The 15713-nt window shown below is 38.5% G+C and overlaps 1 protein-coding gene across 1 annotated transcript in view; it reads left to right on the top strand.

Annotated features, from left to right (window-relative positions):
- LOC117537649 (cadherin-12-like) overlaps positions 1–15713 on the top strand; it is a 102397-nt gene that overhangs the window by 58493 nt on the left and 28191 nt on the right. Inside the window, exons 3-6 of the mRNA XM_034202937.1 lie at positions 2103–2397; positions 6161–6280; positions 8139–8306; positions 11156–11343. Coding sequence (XP_034058828.1) covers positions 2103–2397; positions 6161–6280; positions 8139–8306; positions 11156–11343 — 771 coding nt within the window. The remainder of the gene's footprint in view (positions 1–2102; positions 2398–6160; positions 6281–8138; positions 8307–11155; positions 11344–15713) is intronic.

Here is a 15713-nt window from a genome sequence, read left to right as displayed (position 1 = left end):
GCATGGACATGTTAATTATGAGTAGCTGTAAGAATTGTTATGTTATATGGAGATAAGAAAGTGGAAAGGCAGGCAATATGTATTGACTTTCTGCTGTAAAAATATAATCTTCACCAAGTGTCCCCAATAAAAAATAATATTGCTTTACCTGCCCCACTTTCCTATCTATCTGAGTAAATACAGAGTTTAGTTTGTATTTAGTATTATTGCCAGGTTATTATTGTGGACAATAGCCTACATAATCAAATTGTGTGCTCATTGCATAAAATGTTATGGGAGCTATAGTCACCCAACAAGGGGCATGCACCAACAATAATGTTCGCACATTTGAATGGCAATGAATAATGCACCATGGGTGAGAATATCATAATGCGGTGCTACGCTTGTGTGAACTGGGAAATTTGAACTGAATCACCAATTACTCCCAATGTGTTTTTGCTAGTGTCTGCGTGTCTTGGGTTATTTTTTAACTGTAGTCTAGCCTATGGAGAATTGTTTGCAGCATCTCAAATTTCCTTATTCTCTCCCTGGTTGCAATTACCATTGAATTTCACAGGAAATGTGTCCATGTGAAAATGATAGACTAATCTTTATGTGTGGGGAAAACAACAATAAAGGCTGAATTATTCAAAAATAGTGTAATTCAGTGATTCACTTAGCCATTAGTGAGTGCTAGGCGGTGGCTAAAAAGATGGTGTTTATGGATAAGTAAACTGGAAAAAGAGAAACTGCCTTTATAAGCCGTAAAGTGTTCCGCGTTGGAACTGAACATTGTCATTGCACATGAATGGTGAACCATTAGTGGCCCAATATAGTTGTACTACCAAGGCTTCTTAGAATATGATTGCAGGAGAGAAATTGTTTCTGAATTTTGTTATTATTATTAAGTCAGCAAACTGACACCCACACAGTTTCCCTAAAGTCAATCATAAAGTGTAGAATATTACATTAGAAGAATTTCCATGCATGATATGAAAGCTTTTCTGAAAGACAAAAAATAACCATGTTATCTGGAGCTAGCATGTCACAATACATTTAGCCAATATCCAAAGCAACTTACATTTAGTGCAAGAAGATGCAAACTCAAAAAGTAAGAATCCTACAAGTACAGTCACTTTTAATAAGTTAATTCTAAGTGATAAAGAGGTAAAGAGGGCATTTCTTTATTTTTATATTTTATTCGGCCAAGGTCGAGTAGAATCAGGTTTTCAGTTTGTATTTTTTGCTGTCCTGGTTTCAATAAGGAGCAGGTTCCAACATTTTGGAGCGAGGATAGCAAATAAGCGTGACTTTGTTAAAATGTATACTCCCACTCGCGTGTTCTCTATTTAGCATGGTTACTTTATATTCCTCTGCTACAGTGCTTTAAATATCTGTTCTTGTCACCTGGAATAAGACTCCTGTTCAACAGAAATTCCCATGTTATTGATAAGAAGGCAGAAATCCATATCCATATATGGTGATGATTACATTGCATTAGAGCCCTTAAATATTTAAAAGGATTTGAGTTGTACGACTGATCTCCCCGGGGGAGGTAAACATAACTATGTCAATAGGCTTTCTGCCACCATCCCTGAATGTGTTTGTCTTGCACAAAGCACAGAGAGTGGCTGGTCCTGGATCTATATTAACAAAGATGTTCTTTGGCTGTTGAGTGTTGATATTACAACTGTCCCGAGAGTCATCTGGTCACAGACCTCCGCTGCCAGGTGAAGTATTAAAAATAGTTCTTGTGGAGTATTTGCCTGAGGTTTACAGTCTGATCTATCAACATTTTAGAGCATGCATGAATAGAAACGGGTCCAGGATAGATAGAAGAGTTATCACCACAGTGTAATTGCACAGAGAGAATACATAATTTATGAGAGATTTAGCCTCATTAATCTGTGAAACTCTCTGAAAGTACGATCATTTTATTTTTCTCATACTTAGTGTTTTGCAGCTCTTTGCCAAGACATGAATTTGCTCTTTGATGCACAGTCAGTTTCCTTGACACACTTTGTGAAATAGTGTTCTTTGACAGTTCTTCCCTAGTGCTTGCAATGAATCATTATGTGCCAATGTTTTCACTCAACCTGTCTTATTCTTCTTTTGTCTTGCAGCTGCACACTGACCTCGATAGTGGGGACAGTGGTGTGAAGTACACTCTCTCGGGAGACGGGGCTGGCTCTATTTTCACAATTGACCAAACAACAGGGGATATCCATGCCTTAAGGAGCCTTGACAGGGAGGAGAAGCCTTACTACACCCTACGCGCCCAGGCTGTTGACATCGACACCAATAGGCCCCTCGAGCCTGAGTCAGAATTTGTAATTAAGGTTCAAGATATCAACGACAATGAGCCAAAATTCCTGGAGGGTCCATATACAGCCAGTGTCCCTGAGATGTCACCAGTAGGTCAGTAACCATCCACATATATGTATTCTGTTCATCAAAGATAGAGACGCTTACTTGTTTAGACTCCTTTGCCCTGAACGTTTTATTTTCTCCTCTTTAACCACAACACAAACGTTTCCACAGCATCACAGATACAACCAGGGGGGTAAAGAGGCTCCCCTCAGATTTTGACATTTCCGAGAACCAGTTATTCTTGGTGTGCCCTGAGTGTATTTCACAGCTCTGTCTTTACACATCCCCCCTCCTCTGGGACACAGATCAAGGTAATTCGCTGGGATAATGGTTCCTCTTGATCTGAATCGCAATGAATCCCTCAAAACTCCCAAATCATCAGTCTCTAGGGAACAGGGAAGAAGGAAAAACAACAAAGTCTGGTCCCAGTGAAGCCTCAAAATCATAAACTGCTCTGAAATAATTTACCGAAGAATCAGAGAAGCTTTCAAGCGAATCAAAAACACATACTGTAGAGTACAGGGATTATGTAAAAAAATATATCAACAAAATATATTAAGGAGATCCTTTATTAGATAGTTGACAAAAAGCTTAGTAACTTCCATGTAGGTAATCTTATTAATATTGTTATGCACATTTTACCAACATTGAAACAAATAGCTTTTGAGAAAGAATATTTTAAAAATGAATTATAAGTTCTTAAAAAAAATAAACAATAAAGATCGAATATGAAAAAGTCACTGCAAGGCAAGGCAAGTGTATTTATATAGTACATTTCAACATAAGTGCTTTACAAAAATGAAAGACATTAAGAGCATTAAAGGTAGGGTAGGTAATTCACTTCAGAAACACTTGTTATATTCCATGGAATGCTCTTAACATCCCGATAGCAATGAATAAATTAAATGCTTTGACAATAAATATAGACAAATATTTAATCTGTGGAAGCTGTGGCGCTGTAAAAAGCAAGTCCAATCATCTCGTGCACAAATTTATCTCGTGCCCTCATTGGTCATGTGCACGTTCGTGTGTGTTGGAGGAGGGGCTCTGTAAGGAAGTCTGAAGGAAGGGGCAGATTATTTTCGGTTGTGTACTTTCAAATTCTAGCGCACTCGAGCTGGTTTCTCCATTCTTACCTACCCTACCTTTAAGAAACATATTATGAAATGACATTTAAAAACACTCGTTTAAAAGCAACGACATCAAATGGCATTTCAAAACACTAATTTAAAAGACTAACACATTAAACAATATGTCATGAAAGCCATGGCAACAATATCAAATCATTTAAAATGCAAAAGCTCTTGTGTAGTGTTACAGGAAAATCTGTTAAAAAACAACACTAATGGATAATGGGTTCAGAAATATTGTGTACCCTCTCCCATAACTGTTAAAACCTTAAAATCACAAGTGGCAATGATGAGTGTTGCCAAATGATGCAGAGTGACACCATTATCAGAAATATCTTAGCCGAAAGTGCACTTGTGAGTTTAAAACAGCACGCCACAATTGGTGTTGAGTAAATATTTACCGCCAGTGCAAAAAAGAATCATCAAACCAACTAAATGTTATTCTCAATATTTATACCAGCAAGAAATGTGTGATCAATGGCTTCATTAACTGTTACATCCCTCGTGTTGTCTTTATCTCCCTTCAGACGTTTTTATGTTAGTGGAAAACAAAAGTAAAAGAGAGATGCTTAACATTAATTTGCAATAATGCTTTGTAATGAAGACCAATCAATGGCCAGACATTAGGATATCACTCAAGGCAAACCAGAGACTCCCTTCGACTTACAAGCAATTCAATTGTCCGTGAATCATTAATAAAGTGACAGATGTACGGGTTAAATTAAAACATTTAATCACCACCAAATGTCTTAGACTCGATGAATTTGTCTCCAAATATTAAAAAAAATCTATATTAAAAGATTGTTTTTGTCTCGCCGTGATGAGATAATACAACTGAATATAGAGAGGAGGGGGGAGAGAGGGGACCACTTGCAGCAAAGAACTGTTGGTCATACAAATCCTGAACCAAACATTTCAAAAAGTTGACATAACAAATTACATAGAACTCACAGAAGTCATTTATTGTATCAGTTTAATGATCTTTTTTTTCTCGTACAAATTAGACATTCAATATAGTTCCGTATTCATTTGTTTAATCTGCATTGTATTGTATTACAGTTATTTGTTTAGAATTGTGATGTAAAATATATTTAACTGAGATCTTTATTTTGCAAAACTCTGCATGCTCCTCCAGTGTCATAGTACTCTGCTGGGAGTCCCAGCAGCTTCTACTGAAGCTGTGTGAAAGCGGCTGATTAACTTTTGGATCAAATTCTTCCACTTAGTTATTTCTTGCAATCCTTATTTTCCATAATTGCAGGAACATCATTTATTTGGCTTGCTGTCGTCTCACACCTAGAGTAATAGCTGTTGATTTTTCACCACTGTAAATTGGTGTTACAACACTATGCAGTCGACCTCTGGTAATCAGGCATGTGTGGCTTTGTTAGTAAGGATAGAGACACTAATCTCTCTCACCTAATGTTTTAATGCCATTGTTACCATCTGCTCAGACTGCAAAGCCTATTTATTATACTGCAAGTTCTTACAGGGAAGCTTAGCAGAATTTAGACTATGTAAATGTCCTCCCTTTTGGTCAGTGTCTACTATTTATATAAACGTTCCACAATCCTGCAGCTGACAACTTTTACCACAGCATGTTTTGAACACAGCAAGGTTTGAGTGATGTATGGAAATATGTTCACTGAGCTGTCCATGTTCACCTGTCTATCAAAAAAATCTGCTCAAGAAACATCAGCCTTGTTTTTTTAGAGTTAGTCAGGCTGACAAGGCATTTTTAATTATCCCCAAAATGGTTGAACAACATGGAATTTGAATATTAAATAAGGACCATGTGCAATGCCAGCTAGTTAAGGAGGATGAGCCGAGCCTCCAACAAGTAATTATTCCGTCTCTCTGACTGTAGGAGTTTGGAAGACTGCCATACTAATACTATTCTTGCCATGGCCCTTTTGTTTACTTAATTGTAGTAGTTTTTTATGAATGGTCACACAAGAGATTTCTTTTTTTGTACCCTTGCTTTAATTATTCAAATACGGCCCACTTAGTAATGCTACAAATATTATAAACCAAGCAGCAACTTCCAATGCCAAAATGTACTTAGTTTATTTAAAAGTGGGTCGTGTACAGTTTAAAACAAAACATTTCCCAAAAAAGGATGCCAACATGGTGCTTTGTGTCATTGGCCATTTGAGTTTGAACCAGAAAGTGGCATATCAGCTCTTCAGGGCCCGATTTGGAGTCAATGTGCTTGATACATTAGACCTACATTTAAGAGTCAAGAGAGCTTTTATTAACATTTATTTGACCTTTTTTCCTTTTAAAATAATGCATAATTAAGGTTGTGGTAGATGCTTCACTGCCAAGATGGCGGGTTCCCAATCTGCCCATATTGTACTACCCATCAGCTTGTCTGAAGCATATGGTTAAGATTACAAAGACCATTCCCACAATTAAAAAAGGATTCTCTCAAAACATTTACCACTAACATTGGACCAAATCCAAACCAATTTCCCTCCTCAACACTCCTCCTCATTGCAATCAATATGTGACTTTGTTCAATATTAGCTGCCTGTTGCTCTCTCAAATGTGATCCATCACTCCTTAGTGTCAGGTGAGATCATTCAGCAAACTGATAGACTTCAATGACTTTAGATTGCGGTCTGATGAAGAAACAAATCAAGTGAAAGTCAATACATCTTCCCACTGTTTTCCCCCAGGGACATATGTGACGCAGGTTACAGCCACAGATGCAGACGACCCCACCTATGGAAACAGTGCCAGAGTGGTGTACAGCATCATCCATGGCCAGCCATACTTCTCCGTTGACCCCAAAACAGGTAAAGCACATTCTGATTTATTTGAGGAAATCTTTCAGTCAGTGTAGAGTTCAAATACATCTTCACATTTTCACTTTAAATGTGAAAGTCAACAATAAATACCTGTTTTATGTGCACCTGACAATTGCTGCGAGGCAATTGCGCAGTAAAATAAGGTCATCTCGGCCATTAGGCTTGAATGATTGAGTGTCTTCCAAACATTGTGTGAAATATGCTGCAGTGTGGACCAGTGCAAGCATACATCATGAGAATAAAACGATCCCAGAATTGACCATCGGGCCAATCCACAAATCATGAGGCCATGAAAGGACACATGCTCTCCAATAAAGATGTTGAATTGTTTTTTTAAGGTATGAAGTAAAGGGTCAATTGCATCCGACACTGCATTGATATTAAGCCGTAAAGGTCCTAAAGTAAAATGCTACCCTACCAGATTTAGATTTGACATTTAGGCAATTTGGATTTAGACAAAATATATATATATATATATATTTGTTATTGTTTAAACAGTCAATGCACTCATGCAATTCAAGTAACATGTATTTTCATTTACATTTTCTTCATACTCCTGCCAGTGACTGCAAAAAAGTAGGTATAAAATGTATTTTCATGTTCTTTAAAACTCATAAGTCCAAGTTTTTTTTAACCCTGCAGAAAACCCAATTTTATCTAGAAACATTCAAAAATAATATGAACATTCAGGAGAGTTACTGCAGAGACAGCTAGATAAAACATTTGTAAGTACAGTGGATAGAGAAATGGTTGCTGCTAACTTCATGCGACATATAAAAATGTCAGTTGAGCTTCGAAAACCGACAGACTGTCTCTAACTCAAGAAATAAACTGCATTTCAAATCCCCCATTGTCTGAGTCTATGCTTCACGGACACTGAATCTTCTGGGTTGTGTATAGCTGGCAAACTGTAATATAAGGGAGCTTAAATCGAAAGCAAAAGACAAATAAAACAATATACTGAAGCAATATTTATGAATGCTTGCTGTTTTCTGGTGTAGGCGGTTGGTGTCATGGGAGGTAAATGGTGCTAAAAAGGTTGCAGAGTGGCAGTGACTGCTCTAAATCTGAAATACCTTCAAACCACTAGTGTTTGCCGGCAGTGGGCTGCTGATGGCTTTCCATCTGGGGCAGTTCAAAGCATACGAAAATAGGTTCATACATATCACACTGGCAGATACGAGGGAATCTTTTGCTGATTATGCCGCTCATCCCAGAGCTTCACAGAGCACATACTGCGACTGTATTTCAAAGTGATGCTGGGAAAAAATCAAACTGTTAAAGTAAATGTTTGCACTGCTGGGCCTGCTTCTATCTCCAAACGCACATCGGCAACGGGAACAACTGCTGGGAGAGAAAAAGGTGAGCAATGGAAGGGTGGGAGACACGTAATTCTCCATGTCTGTCGCAGAATTATCGATTTTAGAGATAGACATACCCCTTCTCCAAAAGATGGTGACAGACATGTTGAATGCACACAGTGTGTGGTTTTGCATTCAGACATGTGTGTGGATCAAGTGCTACATCCTCCTCAAGTTAAATAAGAGGAGGGAAAAAGTGCAGACCCACCTAGAGTATGCTGCCCGCTGCCTTTTACCCTGCCAACCTCCAGTGGACCTCGCTATTAATCTGCAGTACAAACGCTCTCTGATCTCAGGGTCTGTGATCCTGAAGTGAATCATTATATGGCTTCACCAGAGCTCCCTATTGAATGTCAAGTGTCTCCAGTTTGTGGAATGACCTCTATTTCAGCCGTGGTTAGAGCAGTGTCTTCCTGGGCAGTCAGCTCCTTAAGGGGGAATATATTAGATTGTCTAACCACTCTATAACCTATGTATCTTGCCAGGTGTTATAAAGACAGCCTTGCCCAATATGGACAGAGAGGTGAAGGAACAGTACCAGGTGTTGATCCAGGCCAAGGACATGGGGGGCCAGCTGGGGGGGCTGGCCGGGACCACCACTATCAACATCACCCTCAGCGACGTCAACGATAATCCACCCAGGTTCTCTAAAAGTGAGTAAATATTTAAAAAATAATTGCAGCATGCCAACACCTACTTTCAAAGCTGACTCACATTTAGCAGGTTCAAACATTGTATGATAACAAAATAAACACTCTGCAATTACAACAGGGCGGGGGGTATTCATCATGTATCATCTTTGTAATTAGGTTTCATTATTTGTCATTATGCTCCGTCGTAAGCAAAGGCCTGTTTATTTAGCTTGATTGCATCTACATGTAATACTCCTGAACGAACGACTGTACTGTAGTATTGCTGTAAATGTGCTCACAGGGCATCCTTCTATATTTAGAGCAGGTTTCTGCTGCATCGGGGATTCAGAGTTTAAACACTCCATGTTCTCCATCCGATATTTTGAATAAGCTGCTAAACCAGATTAATTTGATTGTGCCGTTCACCAGGTCATGTAAAAAGCCAAGCTGGAAAAAAAAAATGCATTACTGTAAACATGTTGATCTGTGAACGCTTTCCTACTTATACTAAGCACACATATTAAATTGAGTTTATTTCATTTTAAATATCAGCTAGTATATGACAGAAAAGGAAAAATAAATACTGTTGTGTATTGATGCAGTCTCTTCAGGTATTGCGAAGTTACAGCGAGTGGTCTCCCCTGAATGTAAATACATGCCGTCAGACGGTCAAGCTACCCTGGCAGCGGGGAAAAGATGATATTTCCATAATGCTGTCACAGCACAGAGGTGGGGGGGCCCTCTGCCCTGTCCCAAATCCTCTTTGTTGTCTTCTCTCTTCCATATTTATAGGCTTACAGGTTAAAAAAAAAGTCTTGCGGCCATATTGGGGAACCTCATCAAAGGATTCTGATAATATTCCAGCATCCTTGCAACATCTGTCCTTTAGTTATTACAGATTAAACATTTGTAAATCCCCTGAATGATCTCTTTTTGTAATGATACCAGATGTGGTTGTAACTGAAATGGTCATTATTAATAGGGGTGTATTAACTGCATGTGGCTTTGTTAAATGATATGCAGTGGGATATAACAGCTGTTTCCTAACTTCTCCTAACCTGCAACTCACCCTTTTTGGCACTGGAGCTGTCCTGCCCTTCAAATGACATCCACTTTTAAATACTGTAAATGTCCTTGAAAGTACTTGATTATGTATTGAAATTCGACCATCTGAATTCACACATATGCCTCAGATTCCCTCTCAAAATCCGAGGATCAAGAGTGAAGGAAATGGTAGATAGCAACACCATGTAGCGTAGGTTTTATCGCAAAAGTATAACATTACATTTGTGCACCAGACAGAAGAATATTTAAAATATTTATCTGTCAAGAATAAAAAGGTTAATTTATTGAAACAGATGGAGGGATAGCCCGGTGGCCTTTACAGGATGTACAAATAATGTCAGCATTTGTCCAAAATCATAATTAATACATCTGAAAGCAAAAGATCACATCAAGACCCATTACCCAAAAACTTAACATCAAAAGATGTAAAAACCAAATTTGTCAGTTCAAACAACAAAATGTCAATGTATTAGGGATGAGGATCTTGTAGAGAGGAGAGGTAGAGGAAAAGCAGGCCAGCGAAGGTCACAGATCAGAATGCAGGTTAACAGACGATGTTGAAGGTGAATTGTTACATCCCACCAGCTCCTGGGTTCAGTGACATTTAAAATACAGCCTGGTTGACCAGAACAAGTCCTCAAAATGGAACTGGGTTTAAATAGCTGGATCAAACTTCCCTTTCCCTTTCAGCAGTTGAGTGAGATCTGAGAAAGACTGGTGTTTGTTTCAGTAGATTAGTTAAATCACCCACAAAATGAATATCCTGTATGCCAACCACCTTCTGTTTTCACCCTGTGCATGCCTTTTAACTAAGACGTTGGATCATTGTACATTGTAATTTTCAAGGTCAAGGTTGATGGATTTATTTGTCAAATAGCACCATCCTCAGAAAGTTTTAAGAGATTCAAACATCCTTCTCTCTTGCACAACACATTTCTAATTTAAAAGGCCAAATAAATGACATTCCATGAAGCGAATAATGTTTTTTTTGAAAACCAATCTTGGCTAATTATTTGTTGCAGCAGTAAAATGTGTCCGGAATATGTTTAATCAAATTGAGGAATTTGTTAAATTAGTGTCAACAAAACAGTGAAGCCAGCCGTGGCGTCAGAAAAGGACTTAGTCTAAAATAGTTGTCGTGTAACCTCTGACATAACACAGTGTTAGAAATAATGGCACATTGCCTACTTGACATTTCGTGACCTGACACGATTCTGAGTATGGAATGGAAGCCCTGAAAACATTCAAATTAATCTGGACACTCTTTTAGTGCCACTGAATTGCCCATGGCACCTCTATGATGCCGCCAGGTGTTCGCAACAGATTTCTAATGCAGCAGTAAATATTATATTTCTCTTCATCAGCAGATTATGTTGTTGCAGATACTAGCTATCTCAAAAAGTAAAAGGGAAAAAGAGAAACAGATTTATTTCCACATATTGTGAGTTGTAAGTGATAATCAATCAATCCGCAGTTTGTTTGCTTGTATATTTATTTCCAAGCCCTCAGCAGTAATTTCTCTCCTGTTGGGAGTATCACAGCCCCTGGCTCTTGTGTTTGTGGATCATACAGGGTTGAGCCCGCCAATTACAACGAGCTGTGTTGCCTTGATGTCCAAGTACGTCCAAATGGAATAATGTCATGCTCATAGCTACAGGGCGGACTTCAGACAGAGCATATCAGCAGCCTGCCTGTGGGCGGATAAGACACATAAAGGACGGAGGATGTGAAGAGCTCTGCGTTTTCCATCCGATGTCAAGTGATGATAATAAATGAATCCGGTCTGATCTTTGTTTGTTTGACAGGTTTCTTTCATCTCCGGGTTCCTGAGTCTTCCGCAGTGGGCTCTGCTGTCGGAAGAATCAAGGCCCATGACTTGGACATCGGGAAAAATGCCGAAGTAGAGTACACCATCGTGCCAGGTGACGGAGGGGCCATGTTCGACATCACCACGAATGAACACAACCAAGAGGGGATCATCATTCTCAAAAGGGTATGGAAGACATTTTTTAAAGTCAGCAAATAGTAGGCTACCGATGACCAGATTAATTTACCAATTTATCCAGTTGTTCTACTTTTTTTAAATGCAACCCTTCCTGTGGATTTTCACATTAAAAGCCAACCAATAAGGGAAAAGTTTCGATGTTAAAAAGTGTTGGAATGCATTGATGGAAGCTTATTAACATGCACACCAACACATAACACTCTCTATTGATTATCTGCTACACAATTCAAATGTATCTTTACAGTACATTGCAGATAACTCCCGAACAGAATGTTTCTACATACAAATGACATGCGTATATGCAAAATGGTTTCCTAAGGGGTCATAAGGCCGAGTGAAGCAGACTTGTCATTCAAGACAAAGCAACACATTGTGCTGCTGTATGTTTTATTCTGCATTTGAAAGCTCTTTCATGCTGGAGAGGCTGTCCAACCCTTCCTTCCTGTTTGTGACAGGGAATGGGAAAAGGGATGTAACACTGGAGAAAAATATGGCAGTTTAGCATTATACAGTATATACACAGTTGTGTACGTGTGGAAGTGTGGGGGGGGTTGTTCCAGCACCCCTAGCATCTTGCACTTCCTGCGAATATGACACTCAGTGTGTTATAATACACCTAGAAGCTCACTTTACATTACATTTTACATTTACACATGTTAAAAATCAATGTTTAAATACATAAAACCATACCAAGTGTGCAGCTCACTGTGTTACACAACGGATGCTGAACCTGTGAGATGCTGCTCTCTTTCTGTTTGTCTCTTGCAGCCGATGCCTAAGAGCAACGCTCCGAGCAAAGGAGTAGCGCTCTCTGAGTGCCTGTGTTATATAAAGCATTAACTCAGCCTGTCAGGCCTCATTTAATATGCCATATGTTCTTTTTGGCTAAATGGATTAATACAGCCAGTGCATAGTGACCAACATCAAGAGGTCTCGGCCTTTGGTTGCACTTCCTCTGAACAACAGTGCAAAGATATCTCATTTTAAAACTACTTTTAGCACGTTTGTAGGGCTATGATATCACTGCACGAAAAAGGGAAGTGTCACGAAAGCACCAGTGATTTATAAAGTATAACTCCAAGGATCTATCATCTCATTTTCAAGGGGGACCTACAACTGCCTGAGGTGAAAGAAAAAGGACATAACAGCCACAGAGTAATGTTAGAAGCAGAATAGATTGACCTGTGTGCTAATCTACTAAATATCCAGGCTCTAATAAGACTTATTATGCAACCAATTATTAACTTAAGCCTATACATACTTGTTTCTCCATTCCAAGATCTAGTTCATTCATACTTTAAATAATATCATGACCGTATGTCCTTAAGATCTGAGGAGTGGATTAACAATTTATGGATATTCATTTCATTTCAAATATACCAATGTGCCGTTTTCTGTGATAATTTCATTAATAACTATTGCAATTTAAAATTATAGGACACGCTTCAGATTTGTTCCATGGAAAAGCCTGTAAGAGAATTCCTTCATCAATCTTAATGTCAGCTTTCTTAATGTATTCATGTTATTTTGGTTTATGAAATCTCATAGTTAAAAGAGGTTAAAGCCCAAACCCACCAAATATAAAGATTATTATTCTCCTCCCTCAGGCTTCACTGTAGAGATATTATTTCTCCTCGGACACTGAAAGCATTCAGCTGGCTGACAGAAGGTGATAATATGCATTTATGAGCAGAGAATAAAAGAGTCTCAGTATCGGCTTATTAAAGTTTCAGGGGACTACACACCTACTTTTAAGATGGTGATAAGCGTTAGTGTGACAAAAAGGGTAGTATTAAGAGCATGGGCGTTATGAAAGCCTCATTAGAATGACAGCTTTCCCATATGTGGTCATATTAATCATGGTGTAAATGCTCTGTAAAGAGGAATCTGGGCTCACAGGTATGATACATTTACTAGTTACTCTGCAGATTGAAATTGTTAAAGAATATATGAAATACAAAAAATCAAAATGATATTAATATAGGTTGAACTACCAGCATCAAATAAATAAAATAATCCCCACAGTCATCAGCTGCAACATTAAAGTTATGTTTAATGCATTATAAATACATAATATAAGATAAATAAGTCTGCATAATGAGTACTTTTATTTTCAGTATTCAAAATGTATTTTCATGCTCATACTGGTGTACTTTTTATTGGAGTTTTACATGAGGGTATATTCCTACTTTGACTTAAGTAAGATATCTGACCATCATCTTCATTTTCATAGTTTACAGACTTCTTTCTGCCATGTATAGAGCGCCGCTCACACTTCCAGCAACGTGCTGTTAAAACACATGTCGTCAGTATCACTAACTGCTGGCAATTGTTTGGCTCAGTGTTTCGGAAACGTGTCATGTTACAGTAAGGACCATGATAATGGGAATGTGATCAAAGTTATTTGATCTTATATACGGGTATATACGGGAGCTGGACATGCCGGATGTCTCTGTGCAATAGGGTGGTGGACCTGCGGTGTTAAACTGTGATTAGTGGGCGACTGACTGACCAACAAGTGCTAGGTTTTTTATTTGTTTTTTATTTGATCCATTTATACACATTGTTTGATCTCTACTTTTGCATTATGTTATTAATAATGGAGTTAGACTCAGAGCCTTTAGATTTAGTTTTTTTGTTGTTGATTTTTGTCCTGCAGTCCATTTTGTTTTGTTTCATTTATTGTTTTGTCTTTGTTTTGTATCCTGTCGGACTCGAATCACATTGTTGTCATCCTAATTTGTTTGCCAACTGCTATTGTGCTGTCTGTCTGACTGTTAGTTTATAAAAAACATTAAATAAAAAGTAAAAAAAAAAAAAAAAGTTATTTGATCTTCACCCCAAACTACACATATGCAAGTCATTATCATACTCATGCAGGAACACATGCACACAGATATGCTTTCAGCCTTCTCCCATAATCCCCTGCACATCGATCCCTTCATACCTGGTGCTGCGTTTCCCTTTGGCAGGATGCAACAGACCCCTGCGGTGAGTTTAGATGCCCTTTGTTGTCAGTGCTGTTGAGGTTCAATGGAAGCAAAAAAAAAGACTGCAGAGCAAAGCCACGTTTGCATAATGCAAGAGCCATAGCATGTCTCTTTGATATGATGTAGGGAAAATCTATTTAAAGTCAGAAAGATATTTATGAGAGATGCTCTGATTTATGGAGGAAATGAATTGCTTACCTGGATTGTTCTGTATGTTGGAACATTGGCACTTAAGGAGAACTGTATGATATCCTTAATATATATAATACATTGATTAAGGCATCATACAATATCTTATGTGAAAAAAGTTCCAACTCTACTGAAACTAATTCTGTCCCACATTCATGTCAGCAATGACCATTATGTTGAATGTTAGAACAGAACAGTATCAATTACTCACAACTAAAACTTTGAAAAACAGATTCCTCTAACATTTTGCAGCTGTTAAAGCAAATTCATTATTAAAGAATTAAAAGAGTCGGTTTCACATTAAATCCTGCCTCTTTCATGTAAATTCACCTCAACAAAATACCCGTAAGAAATGGTAATCTTTTTTTGTCACTTCTTTCAGTTCGGGGATAACGCATATGTTTCGTCTGATTTCTCGCCAGACAATTCTATCTGTCCATGCACCTTCCAGGGTATTTCTGATCTAAGTGTGTAAAATGTTTCCGGGGGAAATGCAAATCTGAATTTGTTTTTCTGACGTATCACACTTGGGTATTTGCTAACCGGTACATTTTTAGTACAAGCCCCAGCAAACACCAAGGTGTGATCCTTTGATCCCAGAAAAATATGCCGCTGAGGGAGTAATTGATTCCCTGCTCGGTGTTAGCGCTGCTCAGGATGCGCTGTGCACGTGTATGCAAACCCCATATCATGCTTACATATATGTACCTACTGTTCTCAAAGGCATGTCAATAGATCATTTTAAAGTGACCTTCTCATTGACACTAATGGAATAACCAAATGAGGCAGGATGCAATTATGGTTTACATGTATAGCCTCAATGGATGGGGATGCATCTCGTGTTTATTGTTTTCACTTGTGGTGTTTGATTTACTGCCATATAACACAGGGGCAGTGTGATGGATTCCCTACAGTGGTAAGCTACTGCACAAAGGCATTGTTGATGGGGGACGTTCTTATCCCCTTTACCTGCCCAGGCTCCCCCACAGTGTAATGCACTAAACAACACGTGCTTCTGCCCATGTGGGGTAGTGATAGGACAGAGTGAGAAACAGAGGAGAGAGGGATGAGCTGTGCTTGGGAAAGGTGTGGGGAGCTAGAGATGAAGCTTTATGAGTTGTTCACTGTGTTCCCAGAATACTGACCCGCCCACAGACTTGTCTTATTTCACATTGGTGG

Source organism: Gymnodraco acuticeps, unplaced genomic scaffold, assembly GCF_902827175.1.
Source record: "Gymnodraco acuticeps unplaced genomic scaffold, fGymAcu1.1, whole genome shotgun sequence".
Taxonomy (NCBI): Eukaryota; Metazoa; Chordata; class Actinopteri; order Perciformes; family Bathydraconidae; genus Gymnodraco; species Gymnodraco acuticeps.
This window is presented reverse-complemented; position numbering and strand designations above follow the sequence as displayed.